This window comes from Rhincodon typus, chromosome 11, assembly GCF_021869965.1.
Source record: "Rhincodon typus isolate 14 chromosome 11, sRhiTyp1.1, whole genome shotgun sequence".
Taxonomy (NCBI): Eukaryota; Metazoa; Chordata; class Chondrichthyes; order Orectolobiformes; family Rhincodontidae; genus Rhincodon; species Rhincodon typus.
The window spans coordinates 71818208-71838168 of NC_063342.1; the positions used below are offsets into that span (position 1 = coordinate 71818208).

At 44.8% G+C, this 19961-nt stretch overlaps 1 protein-coding gene across 2 annotated transcripts in view; it reads right to left on the reverse strand.

The window, feature by feature from the left end:
• Positions 1-19728, reverse strand: part of LOC109923284 (vascular endothelial growth factor D) — a 29220-nt gene extending 9492 nt beyond the window's left edge. Inside the window, exons 1-5 of one of the 2 annotated variants that reach the window (XM_048603357.1) lie at positions 19011-19728; positions 18529-18666; positions 10176-10368; positions 9895-10085; positions 2638-2780 (exon numbers count right to left, since the gene is read on the reverse strand). In XM_048603357.1, the coding sequence (XP_048459314.1) occupies positions 2638-2780; positions 9895-10085; positions 10176-10368; positions 18529-18609 (608 nt within the window). In that variant the 5' untranslated portion in view covers positions 18610-18666; positions 19011-19728. The remainder of the gene's footprint in view (positions 1-2637; positions 2781-9894; positions 10086-10175; positions 10369-18528; positions 18667-19010) is intronic. The other variant, XM_048603356.1, reaches the window with a different exon arrangement.
• Positions 19729-19961: the final 233 nt, after the last annotated feature.

Genomic DNA, 19961 nt, shown 5'->3' on the forward strand with positions numbered 1-19961 from the left:
GGGTGGGGGAGGTGGTGTGGTGGGTGGTCAAGAACACACCTAAAAAAACCTCTCCCCACCTTCCAAAGTGTAGAACCACCTTTTACATCCCCAGTCCGGCCGGCTCCCCATTTTAAAGGCAGCATGTCTGATAGTGTGGTACTCCTTATAGAGGGCCTGAAGTAGAGGCTACAGATTGGATACACCAGTGTCTGGCTCAAAAAACAAACCACCTTAACTTAAAGGTGAGCACCTTCAAGTGTCACTGCATTCTGAGGTTCTACCTGTCCCTGGTGTTAGGAAGGATGGCCTGGTTTCTAACTATGGAACACTCCAAGTAGTTAGACCTTCATTGAGAAATTTGCAAAGAGAAACACCTTTGACCACAGGTCCATCAGGATGTGATCAGCGCACAGACCCTGAGGGAAAAGGAGAGGGTGGATCCCCGAGCGGACGGTCAAAGTCATTTGGCAGAATGCCCCATCACCAGAACTTTTCAACAAGCACCAAGACATCGCTTTGCTGGTGGTGAGAAGGGCACTACCCACGAGACCCTTCATGTACGCCCAGTCTCTGTGCAGGATGGCACGTAGACACTGTCCCACATCTCCTGCTGGAATGTGCCTTCGCCAAGAAGATCTGGAGAAAAGGTGGAGTGGTTTTTGTCAAGGTTCATCCCGAGCAGCTCCATGACACAGGACTCTGTGCTCCAGGGTCTGGGGGACGCACCGAGACAAACATCGACTGCATCTGGAGGACCATCAACTGGTGAAAGATGCTCTTTGGTTTTGCCTGATCCTTGTTGGTCTTCCAGAACAAGGAGTTGACCCTGACTGAGTGTTGCAGCCTGGTACATTCCTAGGCCCAGGAGTACGTGATGAGGGATGCACTAAAGCTTGGGGCAGCTACCGCCAAGGGACAGTAGGGATAGACCACCGTCTGACACTTTCCTGCCAAAGTATAATGAGGGTCCGTTTAGCTGTCGGACCCTCTTGATGCCCCAAAATGAAAATAAAGGGTGTCCTTTGGTTTCTGCAACTGCACGGCATGTCAAATTCCAATTTTTTTTTTAACCTGCAAAAACTGTGCAAAACTACTTTGGTACCTGTGTATGTGCATAATGGTAATTTTTTAATGAATAAGCATATTTTTACAATAAAATTAAAACAAAGTATTTAATGTCATTAACCACAGTTGCGGATGCTCTGATGACACTGTCCTGGAATGTTAACTCTGTCTTTCTCTCTCTCCCAGGATACTGGCCTGACCCACTCAGTATTTCCAGCATTCCCTGAACTTGTGAACAGTTTTGAAAGTTTACACTTTCGGTCACACCATAATCAAGTAAGAAATAAATAAGTGAGGCTACGTGCCAGTGGTGATCTGGTATATTGTCCACGCAGCGACTTTGTCATGCTTCACATATTGCTGATTCTGACCATGTGTTACAAAAGCAGTGATTTACTCTCCATTTTACTTGTTCTCCTCTAAACCCTATCGGGTTAACCTCCGATCTGAGCTCAGCACCTCCACCGGCCAGAAGCAGACCCTTCAGCCCGACCAGTCCATGCCAACTAAAACTAGTCCCACCTGCCTGCGCTTGGCCCATATCCCTCCAAACCTTACTTATTCACGTAGTTATCCAAATGTCTTTTCAGACGTCTAAGTCTAGCTATATTCCACGCACGGACCACGCACTGTTTACAAAAAAAAGGCCCCTCACGTGTTTTTTAAATCTTTCTCCTCTCACCTTAAAAATATGCCCCGTAGTTTTGAACTCCACTTCCTGGGGAAAAGACACCTGCCATTCACCCTATCAATGCCCCTCATGATTTTATAAACCTCCATAAGGTCACCCCTCAACCTCCTTCACTCCAGTGAAAAAAGCCCCAGCCTATCCACCCTCTCCTTATAATTCAAATCCTCCATACCCGGCACATCCTGGTAAATCTCTTCTGAACTCTCCCCAGATTAATAATGTCCTTCCTATAAGAGGGGGACCAGGACTGCACACAGTGCTCCAGAAAAGGCCTCACCTACATCCTGTACAACCTCAACATGATGTCCCAACTCCTACACTCAAAGGTCTGAGCAATGAAGGCAAGCATGTTTTTTTTGAAGGGGTGAGGCAATAGCCTAGTGGTATTATCCCCGGACTGTTAATCCAGAGACCCGGATAATATTTCGGGGATGTGGGTTCGAATCCAACCATGGCAGATGGTGGAATTTTAATTCAATAAAAATATCTGGAATTAAGAACCTAATGTTGACCATGAATCCATTGTCAATTGTTGGGAAAAACCCATCTGGTTCACTAATGTCCTTTAGGGAAGGAAACTGCCATCCTTACCTGGTCTGACCTACATGTGACTCCAGACCCACAGCAATATGGTTGACTCTGAACTGCCCTCTGGGCAATTAGGGATGGGCAATAAATGCTGCCCAATCAGCGATGTCCACATTCCGTTAATGAATAAAGGAAAAATGAAATGCGAAAAGTCTTCTTAACCATTCTGTCTATGTGACGCATATTTTGTTTATGTTAGTCATTTCTCTGTTTTCAAATAAAGTAAAATTACAACCTCAGAATGGCGTTTGGTTTGATTGCACACTGGTGTTTTAATCAGAGGTACCACTGTGAGACGGATTTTCATTTACCTGTAGTCTTCATGTGTGAGGATTGATCTTCGAATGATGGAATAAGCATGTCGACTGGAGATGCATTTGCAAGAAGTGTGGTTTGCAATTCTGACAGTCAATAGCTCTGGTATATTGGTCAGAGGAATGGCAATCTCGAAGAGCTGGAAATACAAGTGAAATGTTAGTGATAAAGTTTCAATACTCATTCCTCATTTTAATGGAATTACTTGGAGTGAAGGAGATTGTGCTTCTGAAGTACCTCCCCTTATTTATCACATGGAGTTTGGTTATGTGATATTTACAACAGCATTCTCTCTCAGCTATTTTAGTAAAAGGATTACGTTTGAAGGCAGATAAATGCAGTATGGATGCGATAACGCGATGGTGATGGATATCACAATATAACTTGGTGCAGTGGTAGCGTCCCTACTCCTGGACTGAGAGGCACGGCTTATAGTCCCACCCACTCCAGAAGTGCGCGATACCATCTCTGAGCAGGTTGATTAAAATCAGTAGTTATGTGCAGGAGACTATGATGAAGGGATGGAATCCGAGTGCGAGAGGTACTTATGGAGACCAGGATTATAATAAATATTGTCAATAAAGGAGTTGGCAGCAACTCTGAGATCCATGCAGCCACCACTGACAGGATTTTGCTGCCACTGTTTTCTTTCACTGTAATCATCTACAGGAGCTGATTAATCTAGCATAATAGAGACAAAAAAAAAGTAATCACAGAGAAGACTGGAAAAAAACTCAGCAGGTCTGGCAGCATCTGTGCAGAGAGAAACAGGGTTAATGTTTCAAGTCCAGTATGACTCTTCTTCAGAACCCAAAATATGTCAGAAAATGATTATTTTTTAATCTACTTCTGAAAGAAGCAGAAGAAGAGCAAAGGGAACAGATGATATAGAGGCCCAGTGCAAAAGAGAGAAAAATCACTTATTGATGTAACCAGAAGAGGCTCTTGTATTGATCAAGATGTAGTTTATTGCATGTTAGCAGTTAAGGACAGGTTACTCTGATGCGCTTGTTACAGAGACAATGAAGAGGACCTGGATGTTAGGTCTTACTCCCTCAAAATCCAAAACTGTTCTGCTCACAAGTCCACATGATATCACCAAAACAGATGATGTCTCAGGCCCTTCTCAGTATTAGGGCTTGCTAATCCTTACAGCCTTTTACAATAGAAACCATTGCAGGCCACATGAGGAGACAAGGGTAGCCTCATCTCTCCAATGTGCAAAACAGAACCTCAAGCTATAAGACCTTTAGCAACATAAAGCAGTGAGCATGTGTCACTTTATATATTTACACAGGGCAATACAGGTATTTCTGCTATAACGTGTGTTTCATTAACGCAAATTGGTTGTAACGTGATGATGAATAATGGACACTGTTTGAATAATGCCAACTTTCTGCTGTACAGGTATAGCGCCCTTCTATAGTGATTTCTCCTTAACATGATTTCCTAAGGTGCAAGGTCACACAAGAACGCAACTATCGCGTTATAGGAGAAATACCTGTATTTGTTCTTGGTGATAGGGATCTTACCTACGGCTGGTAAACCACATAGGGCCCTGCATTGCCTCCTTTTCAGAAGGCCAGTCACACAAACTATTGATCAGGCAGTTAACTGGACAGTAGCGGGCCTTGCCCAAGACCCAGAGCCTTGGTTACAAGTCCCACCTGCCACGAGAAGCTGGTCAATTAGAAGCTGGCTGCTCCTTGTTGCTGGGTAACACCAGCCAGAAGTCAGTTGTATATCTGAGACCCTGGGCCACCAAGGGACCCAGGCCATAGGTGGGGGTGGAGGCTGGGGTCAGCAGCAAGAGTCAAGGTTGACTCTCAGCAAACACCTTACCCACCTTTTCCAGGTGGCTAGCTCCCTCAGTTGGGCACAGGGTGCCTTTGAACAAGCAAGGCCCCTGCCCAACAGGGTTTGCCTCTTGAGCTTCTCACCTGGATAGCCTGGTACCTACTGCCACCAAACCTGGAAAAAGGGAATGGCATTAAACCCACCAACAGTCATTATTATAACGGATTGTCTGATGCCAAACTAAAGGCTACCACCCTAGGATTTAACTGCAGATGAACAAGTTGATATATCTGTCTCTTGTTCAGTTGGTCAGCTCATTTTACGGTCTGTAAGAATATATGGCAGGTGAAAATGGACATCGATGGAGCTGACAGTGCAGGCTTACTGGGTCCTCTGTATTTTCCCTTCCAAATGGAGTCTGCAGGCTTTGCTAGATTTCTGCTAGCATGGCAGGATAAAAATACAGGTTCTGGCTCTTTAATGTCCCTGCACTACTCTACAACAAGAGTCCCAACATCAGATGCAATGGATTTGATTCTGGATACCAGGGCCTCGGTCATTTAGGAACATATCAGCCCCTCAGGTGCAGTTTCACCATCCAACTAGAACATCGTTGATCTACCTCAAATCCTTCCAACACTATCCTCCTAAACCTGATATCTTTAAAATCTCGATATCTATTGAACTCTGTCTTGAACCTATTCAAAGATTGAGTATCCACAGCCCTCTGGGCTAGAGAATTCCAAAGATTTACCACCTTCTGAGTGAAGACATTCCTCTTCATCTTACTTCTTCACGGTTGACCTCATAATTGAAGATTTGTCTTTTGGTTTAGAGGACCGGTCCCGTGGGGGAGGGAAGGATTTGCTATTGATCCTGCCTTGCTCAACAAGAATTTTTTATGCTGCAGCGTGGCACCTGTGACTATGGAGAATATAGGCCTGGTTGAGGTCAGTATCTACATTCCAATAGACACAATCAATAGAGGAGCCCACCCTGAATGAAGTGAGTAAGAATAGGGTGGCATCTTCCTGCTTTGAAGGAACAGAGAAAAGGTATTTGATTTTCCCTGAAGAGGCAAATGGTCAGGTATTGAAAGGACAACTTGGAACCTTCATATGATCCAGTGCCCAATGAGCTGGTGTAGATCTTGCTGGGTCCATGGAGGACATTACACAGATTACCTTCCCTGAAGGAGATTAGTGAACCATATGGGTTATTTGACAATCATTTGATCTCTCAATGGTACTATACTGAAACTAGTTTTCAATTTCAGATTTATTCATCAAATTGAAGTTCCACCATTGTAGGATTTGAACCCTTGTCCCCAGTGCATTAACTTGGGCCTCTGGATCATGAATTGAACCACATAATTACTACAACATGACCTCTCCTGTTATGTCTGATGATAACAGCCCTGAATGACTCAGTGTTAATGTTAAGGTTTAACCTCCTTGTTTTTAGACTCATCTACTAGAAAAAAAAATGGTTTAGCTAACTAATAAAAGTGTTTAAATATCTGAAACACATCAATTAGATCACCTCTGAATCTTCTACGCTCAAGAAAGTTCCATCTTATTCCATGCAACTTGTCTTCATAATTAATGCCCAATATCAGGGAAGGAAATCTTATCTGGCTTGGCCTATATGTTCCTCCAGACCCCCCAACAACATGGGTGACTCACCTCTGAAATGGCAGAACAAGTTAAAGAGCAACTAGGAATTGGCAATAAATCCTGGTATTGCCTGTGATGCCCACATCCCAAGACTGAATATAAAAACACCCTTAATCTCTGTCTCCCAATCTCAACCATTTGCTTCCAATTCCATATGTTCTCATGTTTGTTGATGCTTTCTTCTGTGCAAACATGTGAAATATGTTTGCCAAGACCATAGAAATAACATCTATTGCCGCTACCTTATCCATCATGTAAGAGATCTCAACTAGTTTTGTTAGACATGACTCATCTGTTATAAATCCACCCTGTTTTTTTCTGATTTGACCTCCCCCCTACCCAGTGCTTGGCCACTCAAACCCCACCCCCAAAACAGATTTGAGGAACATTCCCCACACGTGAGACTAATGGAGCTATAATTTCCTTGCTTCTCTCTCTAGCACATCTTGTACGTTGGATTAACATTGACTGTTTTCCAATCCAGAGGGTCAGTTCCTTAATGAAAATGACTGAAACATCATCAGCTTCATCTCTTAATACCCAGGTGCGGAAACCATAAATCCTGAAGGTTTATCCATCTTCAGTCTAATTATATTTTCTATTACTATGTGTTTTTTTTAACTGATGTTTAATCAGATAAGTTCTTCCCTTTGATTTACTCTAATTTATCCTTTAACCTTGGATAATTCTGTTTATCTTTTAATTTATCTATCCTGGGACTTGATCCTCATCCACTGTTGTGAAGACTTTAGCAAAGTAAGTCTTTCGTAAGTTTTCCATTTCCTGATTTCCGGTTACAATACAATCACGAAGCAAATGAAACCACTTCTTGATACTCAAGAAGCCTCTTCGACCATTGAGTCGGGAGATTGAGGAGGAGTCGCCATCTTGACTGGGCTCATTGCAGAATGGTGCCGTTTTCTGTAGCACCTTTCTCTGGGTCCACATTGTTGGATGATTCACACATTAATAAGAGTGAGGGCCATTAAACTTGCCATTAATTTGGCTTCCAAGTTCCTCCTACGATGGGAAGTGTTCTAAATGTATCATTTACTAAATGTAAGTAAATCCCATACACTTCTGAACCAATCACACTTATCCACAATTCCTCCTGAGAGACAATTCAGTGCTTTCAACCTACTCAAGATCTCCCACAATTGAGGCAAATGCCTCAATTCACATCCTCGCATTCTTATTCACAGGTCAAGTTAATAAGAGAAAGAAAAGTTACACATTTCCCAGTAATGTGGACACGCTTACTTATTCAATGCCATTATTTTCCTGTGTTCGTGGAGTAAAAAGTTTCAACCTATAGCATGAATGGATAATCAGGCTAAAGGGTTTTAATTATCTGGTGTTAAATAAATATGTATGAAGTCTCAATGGAGAACCCTACAGCTGAGTTCCTTTTACTGTCTGTTTACCTCCTCCCTCCCCAGTATCCGAGGGCCCAAACACACCTTTCAGGTGAAGTAGTACTTTACCTGCACTTCACTCAATCTTACTTACTGTTTTCGCTGCTGACAATGTGTTCTCCTCTACACTGGGGAAACAGCGCGTAGACTGGGTGACTGCTTCGCACAACACCTACATCCTGTCTGCAAGAAGGACCCTGAGCTTCCAGTTGCCTGCCACTTTAACACACCACCCTGTTCTGTGGCCGACATCTCTGTCTCTGGCTTGCTGCAGTGTTCCAGTGAAGCTCAACGCAAGCTGGAAGAACAACACCTCATTTTCCACTTGGGAATGCCATCATCTTCTGGACTCAATATCAAGTTTGACAACTCTAGGGCTTCAGAAAGCTTCTCCCATGTCCTTACCCCAGCTCCCACACACCAGGTCTTGCTATGACATACCACCCATTGTTAACCACTAATAGTCCCCATTAACAGCCATTCATTCCCCTAGGCTGATCGTTATCCACTCCTTTATCTGTCCATCTGATCTTCTCTCTCTTTGGGCTCTATCCCCAACTATCGTTTACTCCTTACTCCCTCCTCCCACCCTATCTTCTGTATTAAAAAAAACAAGTTTTCCCTAGCTACCATTAGTTCTGAGGAAGAGTTACCGGACCCGAAACGTTAACTCTGATTTTCTTTCCACAGATGCTGCCGGACCTGCTGAGCTTTTTCCAGCAATTTCTGTTTCTGTTCCTTCAGCGTTACTGGGTCAAAATCCTGGAATTCCCTTCCTAAGGGCATTGTAGGTCTACCTATACCTGGTGGGCAGCAACAGTTCAGGAAGGCAGCTCATGACCACCTTCTCAAGGGGCAACTAGGGACGGGCAGTAAATGCTGGGCCCAGCCAGCAATGCCCACGTCAATAAAAAGTCCCATTCCGAGACTTGGTGGCCCAAGCATAAGCTCATAACCAACAAGCGGGCAGTAAGGATAGAAAAGGTTACTGGTCAGCCATGTGATGGGAAGAAGTTGAAGGCCCAGCATCACTATCCAGACTACAACATGCAGGTAAAGGGGTCACGCCAACTCAGAGACCCTTGGGAGACCAGTTGGCTGGTGTGGTGCCAACAGTGTGGGGGTTGGGGGTTCAATTCTTGTTCTGGCTGGTGTGGAAAAAGGACCTACCTGTGGTACAGATCGTGGTATTATCAGGCAAAGGGTTGAAGAAAAACATCTCATTAGTTCATGGATTAAAAATAGATGGAGTTGAATTTAGATAAACGTGAGGTGTTGCATTGTGGTAAGGCAAACCAGGGCAGGACTTACACAGTTAAGGGTAGGGCCCTAGGGAGTGTTGTCGAACAAAGAGACCTAGGGGTGCAGTGCATAGTTCCTTGAAAGTGGAGTTGCAGGTAGACAGGGTGGTGAAGAAGGCATTTGGCACACTTGCCTTCAATGGTCAGGACACTGAGACACATAGGAGTTCGGAGGTCATGTTACGGCTATACAGGACATTGGTGAGGCCACTTTTAGGATACTGCGTACAATTCTGGCCTCTCTCTTATAGGAAATATGTTACTAAGCTTGACAGAGTGTAGAAGAAAATTACAAGGATGTTGCCAGGGTTGGAGGGTTTGAGCTACAGGGAGAGGCTGAATAAGCTGGGACTATTTTCCCTGGAGCGTCAGAGGCTGAGGGGTGACTTTATAGAGGTTTATAAAATCATGAGGGGCACGGATGGGGTGAATAGACAAAGTCTTTTCCCCTGGGTGGGGGTGTCCAAAACTAGAGGACATAGGTTTAAGGTGAGAGGGGAAAAAATATAAAAGGGATTCAAGGGGCAACTTTTTCACGCAGAGGGTGGTGCGTGTCTGGAACGAGCTGCCAGAGGAAGTGGTGGAGGCCAGTACAATTACAACATTTAAAAGGAGTATCTGAATAGGAAGGGTTTAGCGGGATATGGACCAAATGCTGGCAAATGGGACTAGGTCAGATTGGGATGTCTGGTTGGTGCAGACGAGTTGGACCAAAGGGTCTGTTTCTGCGCCGTACATCTCTATGGCTCCATCAGCCCAAATATGGGTTAATGAAAGGGGGAGTGTATTGTGATTGATAGCAGGCAGCTCCCAGTCTGATGCTCTTGGGGGAAGCAACTGATTGCAGTGGAGCTTTAAAGCGCGAAACCTCACTGCAAACCAACCAGTGAAACACAGAGGCCGTTTCTTCAAAAAGAAGGCACAATGGCAACATGAACTGGAAGATTTTGTAGGAAACTATCTTTAGTCAAAGTAGCCAACTAACCGTCAAGCGTGAGTAAAGACTTACGACCAAAAAGCAAAACGATAAACCACACAGAAAAGCCCAGAGATATGGCAGCCACCTCTTTGCGGATGTAGGACGTGCTGGTGTTCTTGCAAACCAGGCTCTCTTCATTGCAGCACCCACCGCATCGATACACGGAAACACACGGAGGCTTGAAGAATGTATTAGTGCTACGTCCAAGCTCCTTAGCAACGTCGACGCAGGATTCCCTGGGGACACACTGAGTCCTCTGCCATTCGTCATCGATAGCTACATGGGAAACAGACAGTCAGTTCAATTGTCCATGTTGACAGGTAAAAGAGAAAGGCAGAAACATGGCTTGGAAAGAAATGATCTCACATTTGAGCGTGTCGGCATCGTAGTATGGAGAAGCGAACCTGGTTGACCGCGATCGTGTGTCAAAGCCGGCCAGGTATTTTAATTTTTGGTGGCATTTCCACCGCTTCCAATCCGAGGAATTAATAATTGACAGCAATTCCCTCACGTTGGAAACAGCTCGGATCTGTTGCTCTAAACTTGCCCTCTTCTGCTTCTGAAAAGGCAAAAATAAGACAGTCATGGTCAATGGATATTTTTCAGGGTGGAGGAAGGTTTGTACTGGAGTGTCGCCAGCCTCGGTGTTGGAATTCTTGCTTTTCCCGTTAGATATTAATGATCGCGGCCCTTGGTGTGCAGAGAACAATTTCGAAGTTTGCAGATGACATTAAGCTTGGAATTGCACACTGTGAGGAGGACAGTGTGGAACTCCAAAAGGATACTGACAAGTTGATGATGTGGGTGGATACGTGACACAAGAGGTTCTCTGCAGAGAGAATATGAGGTGATGCGTTTCGGTTGGAAGAACGTTGAAATCAGAGGGACCTGGGTAGACACGTGCACTGAGCATTGAAGCTGCAGGACAAATTCAGGGAGCAGGTCATAGAATCCGCCTACAGTGTTGAGGCAGGCCATTTGAGTCTACACCGATCCTTCAAAGAGCATCCCACCAAGACCCAAGCTCCTACTCTACAACCCTGCATTTCCTTTGGCTAATCCACCTAGCCTGCACACCTTTGGACTGTGGAAGGAAACCGGAGCACCCGGAGGAAACCCACGCAGACACGGGGAGGATGTGCCAACTCCCACACAGACAGTTGCATGAGGGTGGAATCAAACCCGGGTCCCTGGCGCTGTGAGGCAGCAGTGCTAACCACTGAGCCACTGTTATTAATAAGGGCATGAAGTACAAGAGCTGTACAAAATCAAAATCTAAGTTTTATACTGTTCTGTAGCTAACAGGCATCTTGCCCAAAGGGACTTGTAAGGATGTAGCGAAAATGAGACTGTTGCTGCCGTTGTTCAGGATTATGTTGGCTTTAGATCACATATGGGCTTTCACCTCCACTGCAGTAGCAGGGTCTTTCTTTCCCGGGAACACTGGCCATTTGGGAAGGCTGGTGTATTATTTTCCCTCACCGCTGTGAGCCGGAAGAATCCCACCCTCTGGAATTAAGGGAATTTGTTGTTGTAGTTCTTCTCTTTGACAGCAGAGGGCACCCACTGACTGAAGTTTCCAGACTTCCCACACGCACACATTCCAAATCTTGCTGGACCCACAGAGATTGCATTAATTTAACACCAAGAGCCTCACAACACAGCGTTTTCTTTTGCATTATTTACTCAGGCACACGTTTGTGTGATCTGGAAGCGCAGTTTGTCACTCAGAAGCAGATTCACTTTCTCATTTTATCAAGGTGGGGGGGTGCTCAGTTTATTCTTTATGGAGCTGGAGGAATACAGCAGGCCAGGCAGCATCAGAGGAGCAGGAAAGCTGACGTTTCGGGTCTAGACCCTTCGTCAGAAATGGGGGAGGTGGGGGAATGGAACTGGGAAATAAATAGAGAGGGAGGGGTGGGGCTGGGGAAGGTAGGTGGGGTGGTGATAGGTGAGTGCAGGTAGGCAGTGGTGGGGATTGGTCGGTGAGGTGGGAGAGAAGATGGACAGGTTGTGTCAGGTCAAGGTGGGGATGAGAGGGAGGGGTGGTCATGGGATGAGGCCAGAGCCGCAAACTAGAGGAGCAACAACTCATATTCCGCCTCCCCACCCACTCCCTCTGCCATTTCTGAAGAAGGGTCACGACCTGAAACATGCTCCCCTGATGCTGCCTGGCCTGCTGTGTTCCTCCAGCTCTGCACTGCGTTATCTCTGACTCCAGCATCTGCAGTTCTTGCGATCTGTCAGTTTATTCCTTGCCATTTGCTGGTGTCCATTCCATATTCCAACCGGACCATGTTTACTGCAGCATGAGACCACAATGTGCATTTTTCTGGGCAGCTCAAGGACTTGAGGTCAAATGCACAAGAGAAAAATGAAAAAGTTAAATCAGATTTTCCCATGAAATATCCAGGGGTTGCACTGAGGTGACACAGGAATCAAAATCCCCTCCTCTTCAAAAGAGGTGAAGAAATCTTCACTCTGTTATTTGCGAAGGATGTTTGTGATGGAACCTGACATGTGGAGTTACACCTCCAGCATTTGTAGACCCATCATTTAGACCATTTTAACAAGCCTCTTGCAAGTAATCACAATTCCAAACAAAGATGCAAACTCTCATAGGCTTTTACAAGTCCCAACTACTCTTTCATTGGAATGTTTAAATGTGCCAAATGTTGCAGCATCAACAAAGCAGATTCATCGGACAAACATCAATGTTTGCATGGAGGCTTCGAGACATATTAAAAAATCCCTTAAACAGCTCCTTCCAAACACATGACCACTTCCATCTCGAAGGACAAGGGCAGCAGATACATGGGAACACCACCCCCTGCAAGTTTCCCTCCAAGCCACTCACCATCCTGACTTGGAAATATATCGCCGTTCCTTCACTATCGCTGGATCAAAATCCAGGAACCGCTTCTCTAACAGTATTGTAGATGTCTCTACACCCCTGCCAAGGACTGCAGTGGTTCAAGAAGGCAGCTCAACACCACCTTCTCCAGGGCAATTGGGGATGGGCAATAAATGCTGGTTTGATAGTGGCAGCCACATTCTATGAATAACTTAAAAAAAAACAATAAAGTTGCACATCTTGTCGCAGAAGTCAATATTAGTTTAGATGACCAGAAACATCCTCAAAGAGATCAACTTTCTTACAGGTTGAAAATGAGATAGAGAGTCAGCGAGGTACAAAGATGGAATACAGAGCTTAGAGCCTTAGCAGCTAATACCCATAGAGTCATACAGCATAGAAACAGACCTTTCAATTATTGTAGGGAGGCAATAGCCTAGTGGTGTTATTGGTGGACTGTTAATTCAGAAACCCAGATAATGTTCTGGTGACCCGGGTCCAAATCCCACTATGGCAGATGATGGAGTTCTTTTTGGATTAAGTTACTAATGATGACCATGAATCAATTGTCAGGGGGATAAAACATCTGGTTGACTAACGCCCTTTGGGGAAGGAAACTGCCATCCTTACCTGGTCTGGCCCAAATGTGACTCCAGACCCACAGCAATGTGGTTGACTCTTAACTGCTGGGCAATTAGGGATGGGCAATAAATGCTGCCTAGCCAGTGACGCCCTCATCCCGTGAATGAATAAAGAAAATTCAACTCATCTATGCTGACCAGGTATCCTAAACCGAACTAGTCCCATTTGCCTGTGTTTGGCCCATGTCCCTCTAAACTCTTCCTAATCATGTACCTGTCCAAATATCTTTTAAGTGTTGTAATTGTACCTGTATCATGGACTTCCTCTAGCAGCTTGTTCCATGTATGCACCACCCTATTTAAACTCTATTTAAGTACTTTTTTTTCATTCTTTTGTACCTCAAAATGGCACTGGATTATGGTGACAGACCACTTTTCACTGCATCTCCCCAGATATAAGTGAAAATAAATCATTCATTCACCCTCTGTGTGAAAACGTTTCCCCTCCGACCTGTTTTAAATCTTTCCCCTCTCACCTTAAAGCTACGCCCTCTAGTTTTGGACTCTCCTCTCCTCAGGAAAAGACCTTTGCTATTGACCTTATCTATGCCCTTCATGATTTTATAAATCTCCTTAAAGTTCCTCCCTCAGCCTCCGATGCTCCAGGGGAGAAAAGTCCCAGCCTATTTAGCCTCTCCCTATAGCTCAAACCCTCCAATCCTGTAACATCCTTGTAAGTCTTTTCTGTGTCCTTTCCAGTTTAACAACATCCTTCCTATAGCAGGAAGACTGCAATTGTACACAGCATTCCAAAAGTGTCCTGTACAACTGCAACATGATGTCCCAACTCCTATAGTCAACGCTGATTAAATTCGGGGATAAGCAAGAGTTAGAGAAGTGGAAATATCTCAGAGGGCTGTGGGACTGGACGGGATTTCAGAGACTGGGAGGAGGCAGGGCCATGGAGAAGGGATTTTAAATTTGAATTTTAAAACCAAGATGATTCTCAACTGGGAGCCGAGGTGGACCAGCAAGCATGGTGGACCTGCTACAGGTTGGAGAACTGGCCAGCAAGGTTTGGAAAACAGGAGTTATGTCTAGAGGTAACAAAGGCAGTGAACAAGTGATACAGCAACAGCATATCCAAAATACTGCAAGTCACTGCGGCCCAGGAGATTTTGGGATGTGAACAGTGTTAAGTTGAATTGGTTGAGTTCAAAGGAGGAGTTTAGGATGCAGGTTCCAGGATGTGGGAACTGATAACAGCTGCAGACTGGAGCAGGGATGGGTCGGGAATTCACGCCCACACACACAAGGCTGTGCGTTGGATGTTGGAATAGATTGGATTGAGGGACCGATCTGACTAAGAAGGATTGGCAGAGGACAAAATGCACTGAGAAACAGCAAATGACAAAACTTTCATTTCTATAGCGCCTCGCACCACACTTTACAGCCAGTGGGCTACCTCTGAAGTTTAGGTCACCGTTGTAAATTACAGAAATACAGCAGCCATTTTGCAAACAGAGAGCTCGTAACCACAACAATGACCAAGTAACCTGTAGTGTTGGTTCAGGGATAAGTATCAGGACAGTAAGAGCACTCTCCTGCCATTCTTCAAACAGTGCTGTGCCCACCCAAGATGTCCCACCTGAGGGACGGCAGCTCTGTCAGATTGGCACTCCCTTGGTAGGCACTCCATACAGTAACCTGGCAGCCTGGGATCCGACAGCACGGTCTGAGAATTAGGGCCAGGCCATTCAGGAGAGATGTTAGGAAGCACTTCTACACACAAAGGGTGGTAAACGTTTGGAACTCTCTTCCACAAATGGCAGTGGATGCTGGATCAGTTGTTAATTTTAAATCCGAGATAGATAAGATTTTGTGAAGCAAGAGGTATTAAGGGAAATGGGCCAGAGGGAGGAATATGGAGCTATAGGGCACTGATCAGCCATGATCTCATTGAATGGCGGAACAGGGTTGAGGGGCTGAATGGCCTACTTCTGTTCCTACATTCCAAGGATCAGGGTTTGATTCATCACTTCCTTGTCTAAGAGATGAAACTGCTGCCTTCTGATTGGTAGCAAATTAGCAGCTCAGTGGTTAGCACTGCTGCCTCACAGCACCAGGGACCTGGGTTTGATTCCAGCTTTGGGTGACTGTGTGGAGTTTGCATATTCTCCCTGTGTCTGCGTGGGTTTCCTCCGGGTGCTCTGGTTTCCTCCCACAGTCCAAAGATGTGCAGGCTAGGTGGATTGGCCATGCTAAATTGCCCATAGTGTGCAGGCATGTGTAGATTAGGTGCATTGGCTATGGGAAATGCAGGGATAGGGTAGTGGGATGGGTCTGGGTGGGATGCTCTTCAGAAGGTCTGTGTGGACTTGTTGGGCCGAATGGCCTGTCCCCACATTGTGGGGAATTCTATCAACCAACAGTGGACCTTTTGCCCAGATCCAGCAGACTCTGAATCAGAAAGTCATGAGGAGCATGGAGAAGATGAACAGCCAAGGTCTTTTCCCTCGAGTGGGGGAGTCCAAAACTGGAGGGAATAAGTTTATGGTGAGAGGGGAAAGATTTGAAAATGCCTCGAGGGGCTACTTTATCATGCAGAGGATGGTGCGTGTATGGAATGAGCCTCCAGAGGAAGTGATGGAGGCTGGTACAATTACAACATTTAAAAGCCATCTGGATGGGTATATGAATAGGAAGGGTTTAGCGGGATATGGGCCAAATGCTGGCAAATGGGACTAGGTCAGACTGGGATATCTGGTTGGTGAAGATGAGTTGGACCAAAGGGTCTGTTTCCCTGTTGAATGATTCTAAAAGGACTCTCTAATTTGCATTTCTTGCATGCAATCCTCAGTTGTTTTGTATTATTTTAGAGAAGTTTGCTTTTAGCTCACTGTTTTGAAGTGAGGGATTGACATGGCTAGAGGGGGATGGTGATGTAGTGATACTGTGACTGACCAGTAATCATGAGGTCTGGCCTAATGTAGTTAAGTGAGGAGACCAAAACTGAGCACAATACTCCAGGTGTGGTAGCACCAATGATCCACAAGACCAGACTAATGCTCTGACCTTGCCGTGGTAGATTTTAACATCCACTTTGAGTGTGAGAAACCTGGGTCAGAAACAACTGTGCTCAACTTAAATAAGGATAATTGCAAAGGATTGTAGTCAGGTTTGGCTGGATTGGACTGGGGAAGGAATCTACCTACAAAAAATGGTTGAGAGACAATGGCTGACATTTAAGAGGCTCACAGTTAAGATATATTCCAATGAAAAAGAAGAATTCTGGGATGGGGATAAACCAACAATGGAAGTTAAGGATAGCATCAAATTGGAGGAAAACCACAAAAAGATTAATGGTAAATCAGATAGTGAGGAAAGTTTTTAAAACCAACCAAGTAACACCAAAAAAAAACATAAAAAGGGTTAAAATAAACTTTAAGGGTAAAGTAGCAAGTCAATCAAAATGGACTGTAAGAGCTTCTTTAAATACATAAAAGGGAAGAGATAAGCAATAGTGAATATAGGCCTCTTAGCAACGGAGGTTGGGGAAATAATAATGGGGAACCAGGAAATGGCAGAGAGGAGTTGAATAAATACTTTGCATCAGTCTTCATGGTAGAAGAGATGGATAGCGTTCCAAAATTACAAAATAATCGAGGGATAAAAGGAAGAGAAGGTGTAAATACAATAACCATCACTAGAGAAAAAGTACTGGTGAAACTAATGGAACTAAAGAGCAAATAAGTATGGGGTGATTCCGAGGATATTAAAGGAAGTAACTACAGAGATAGTGGATGCACTGGTAGTAATCTTCAGGGAATCCTTAGAGTTGGGAAAAGTCACAGAGGATTAGGAAACTGCCCTTATTTAAAAGGGAGGCAGATTGAAAAAAAACAAGTAACAAAGGGCCAAGTCGTATAACATCTGCCATTGGGAAAATGTTAGAATCTATCATGAAGGATGTAAGGGCAGAGCATTTAGGAATATACATGATCAAGCAGTGTCAGCATTGGCTTCACAAAGGGGGAATGCCTGTTTTGCTGAATCTATACAAGGCATAATTAGACCATAGCTGAAATACTGCGAACAGTTTTATCCCCCTGATCTAGGGGGGAAGATATGTTGACATTGGAGGCAGACCAGAAAAGAATCGCTAAATTCATCCATGGGGAGGCGATGGCCTAGTGGTATTATCACTAGACTGTTAATCCAGAGACTGAGATAACGTTCTGGGGACCTGGGTTTGAATCCTGCTATGGCAGATGGTGGCATTTGAAATCAATAAAAATCTAGATTTAAGAGTTTAATGATGACCATGTGTCCATTACCAATTGTTGTGGGGGAAAAACCCATCTGGTTCACTAATGTTCCTTAGGGAAGGAAACTGCTGGCCTACATGTGACTTCAGACCCACAGCAATGTGCTTGACTCTGAACTGCCCTCTGGGAAATTAGGGATGGGCAATAAATGCTGCCTGGCCAGTGATGCCCTCATCCTGTGAATAAAGAAATCCTAGGTTTGAAAGGACTGCCTGCCTTTTGAAGAGAGGTTGAACAGGTCGAGCCTGTACACATTAGAGTTTAGGAGAATGAGAAAGTGGTCTTATTGAAACATATAACATTCTTAGGGAGCTTAGGTAGGTGTGGAGAGGTTGTTTCAACTTGTGGGAGATCCTAGGACCACAGGGCACAATCTCGGGATAAGGATTCGTCTATTTAAGACAGAGAGGAGGAGGAATTTCTTCTCTCAAATGTTTTATAAACGTGTGAAATTCTTTTTGTGCAGAGGGCTGTTGAAGCATATTTTTTTTAATCAGGAAGGGATCAAAGGTTTATGGGGAAAAAGCAGGAAAGCGGAGTTGAGGATTATCAGATCAGCTGTGATCCCATTGAGTGGTACTGAATGTGAGTTCTGCTCTTATGCCATAGAGTCACAGAGATGTACAGCATGGAACAGACCCTTCGATCCAACTCATCCATGCCGACCAGATATTCTAAATTAATCCAGTCCCACTTGCCAGGGTTTGGCCCATATCCCTGTAAACCCTGAGATAGCAAGAACTGCAGATGCTTGAGTCAGAGATAACACAGTGTGGAGCTGGAAATGAAAAAGGGCCTGACCTGATACGAAGGGTCTAGGCCCGAAACGTCAGCCTTTCTGCTCCTATGATGCTGCTTGGCCTGCTGTGTTCATCCAGCCCTGCACCTTGTTGTCTGTGATATAAACCCGTCAGGTTCACTAATATCCTTTAGTGAAGGAAATCTGCTGTTCTTACCTGGTCTGGCCTACATGTGACTCCAGCCCACAGCAATGTTCTGACTCTTAACTGTCCCCAAAATGACCAAAGGCACTCCATTCAAGGGCAGTTATGGGGTGGGTAATAAACACTGGCCTTGTTAGTGACACCCACATCCTATAAAAATATAAAACCATTAAAATAAGAATACCTCATTTTATAATGGCACTGGGTAACAGCACTGGTCTGGGCTTGATGGACTGAATGGCCTCCTCCTGTGACTTTAAAAAAACACTTCTGTGAACTCAGCTACAACTCCACAACATGCAAAACACACTGAGTTCCCAGAGGAGTCAAGCAGCAAGCCATATAAATCTGCTGCACTTCCTTGTATATTCAGACCGGAATGCATGCGATACGGGGCATGAAGTGTGAGACATTTTCAATCAGGGTCGTTGACAAATATTTGTTCAGAATGAGATTGGCAACAGGAATTGATGTAGCGACAGAAGTTCACCTACCAGTCTGGAGTCACGTTCATCGTAAACACCCTGCAAAAGATGGAGAAGTGACAAAACGATGACATGTAGACAGGTACTGGATGGCAGCTTCATTCTGGCACCTTTGATCTAAAGAGTTAATTGTCACTGCCGTAATCTCTATTTCATCAGACTGGGAGACCTTAACAGCGACGGATACAAACAGCTCAGCATTACATTGCTTCACAAGTATTCGAGTTCTTCGCCCTTCGAGTCTAGTTACTGAAATTGTCTCACAATTTGCAAGTAAAGCATTGTGATCTGCAGCAGATTCGTTACATATTCTAGGTGCAAGTTGTGTCACGGATACATGGAAAAGAAAGGTTGGATTCAAACGACAAAGCTGAGATTGCTATCCAGAGCCAGGTTCCAGGAAAAGGATCCATAGAACATTGTGCATTCCAGCATTAATCATGTGAAATCCTCAGGTTCAGCTCAGACACCGAAAACAAAGTAAGAAAGAAGTTACTGCTTCACTGGCGCTAAAATCAACTTTCTCCTGTGTAATCTTCAGCAAAGAAGTGGCGGAAGTTTCCAACTACGTTCACCATCCTTCACTTTGAAAGCATGGAATGGGAGTTCATATTCTAAAAGAGCCCGGAGCTGTCGATCGCACAGAGCTACATACACACTTCGTCTCAAATATTGTGACGCATCAGACCTCCTCAGAAACTGCAGAAGCATATGGTTCAAATGGGATCCAGACATCAGTCCGAGCCCGCACTGCTGGCTGCCCGACAACACTCACAGCATGACTAAACACCAAAGTCACACACCTCATCCCCACTGACCCACACATTACCCACTGACCCACACATTACCCACAAACTCACACCCCATACCCACTGACCCACACATTACCCACTGACCCACACATTACCCACTGACCCACTGACCCACACATTACCCACAAACTCACACCCCATACCCACT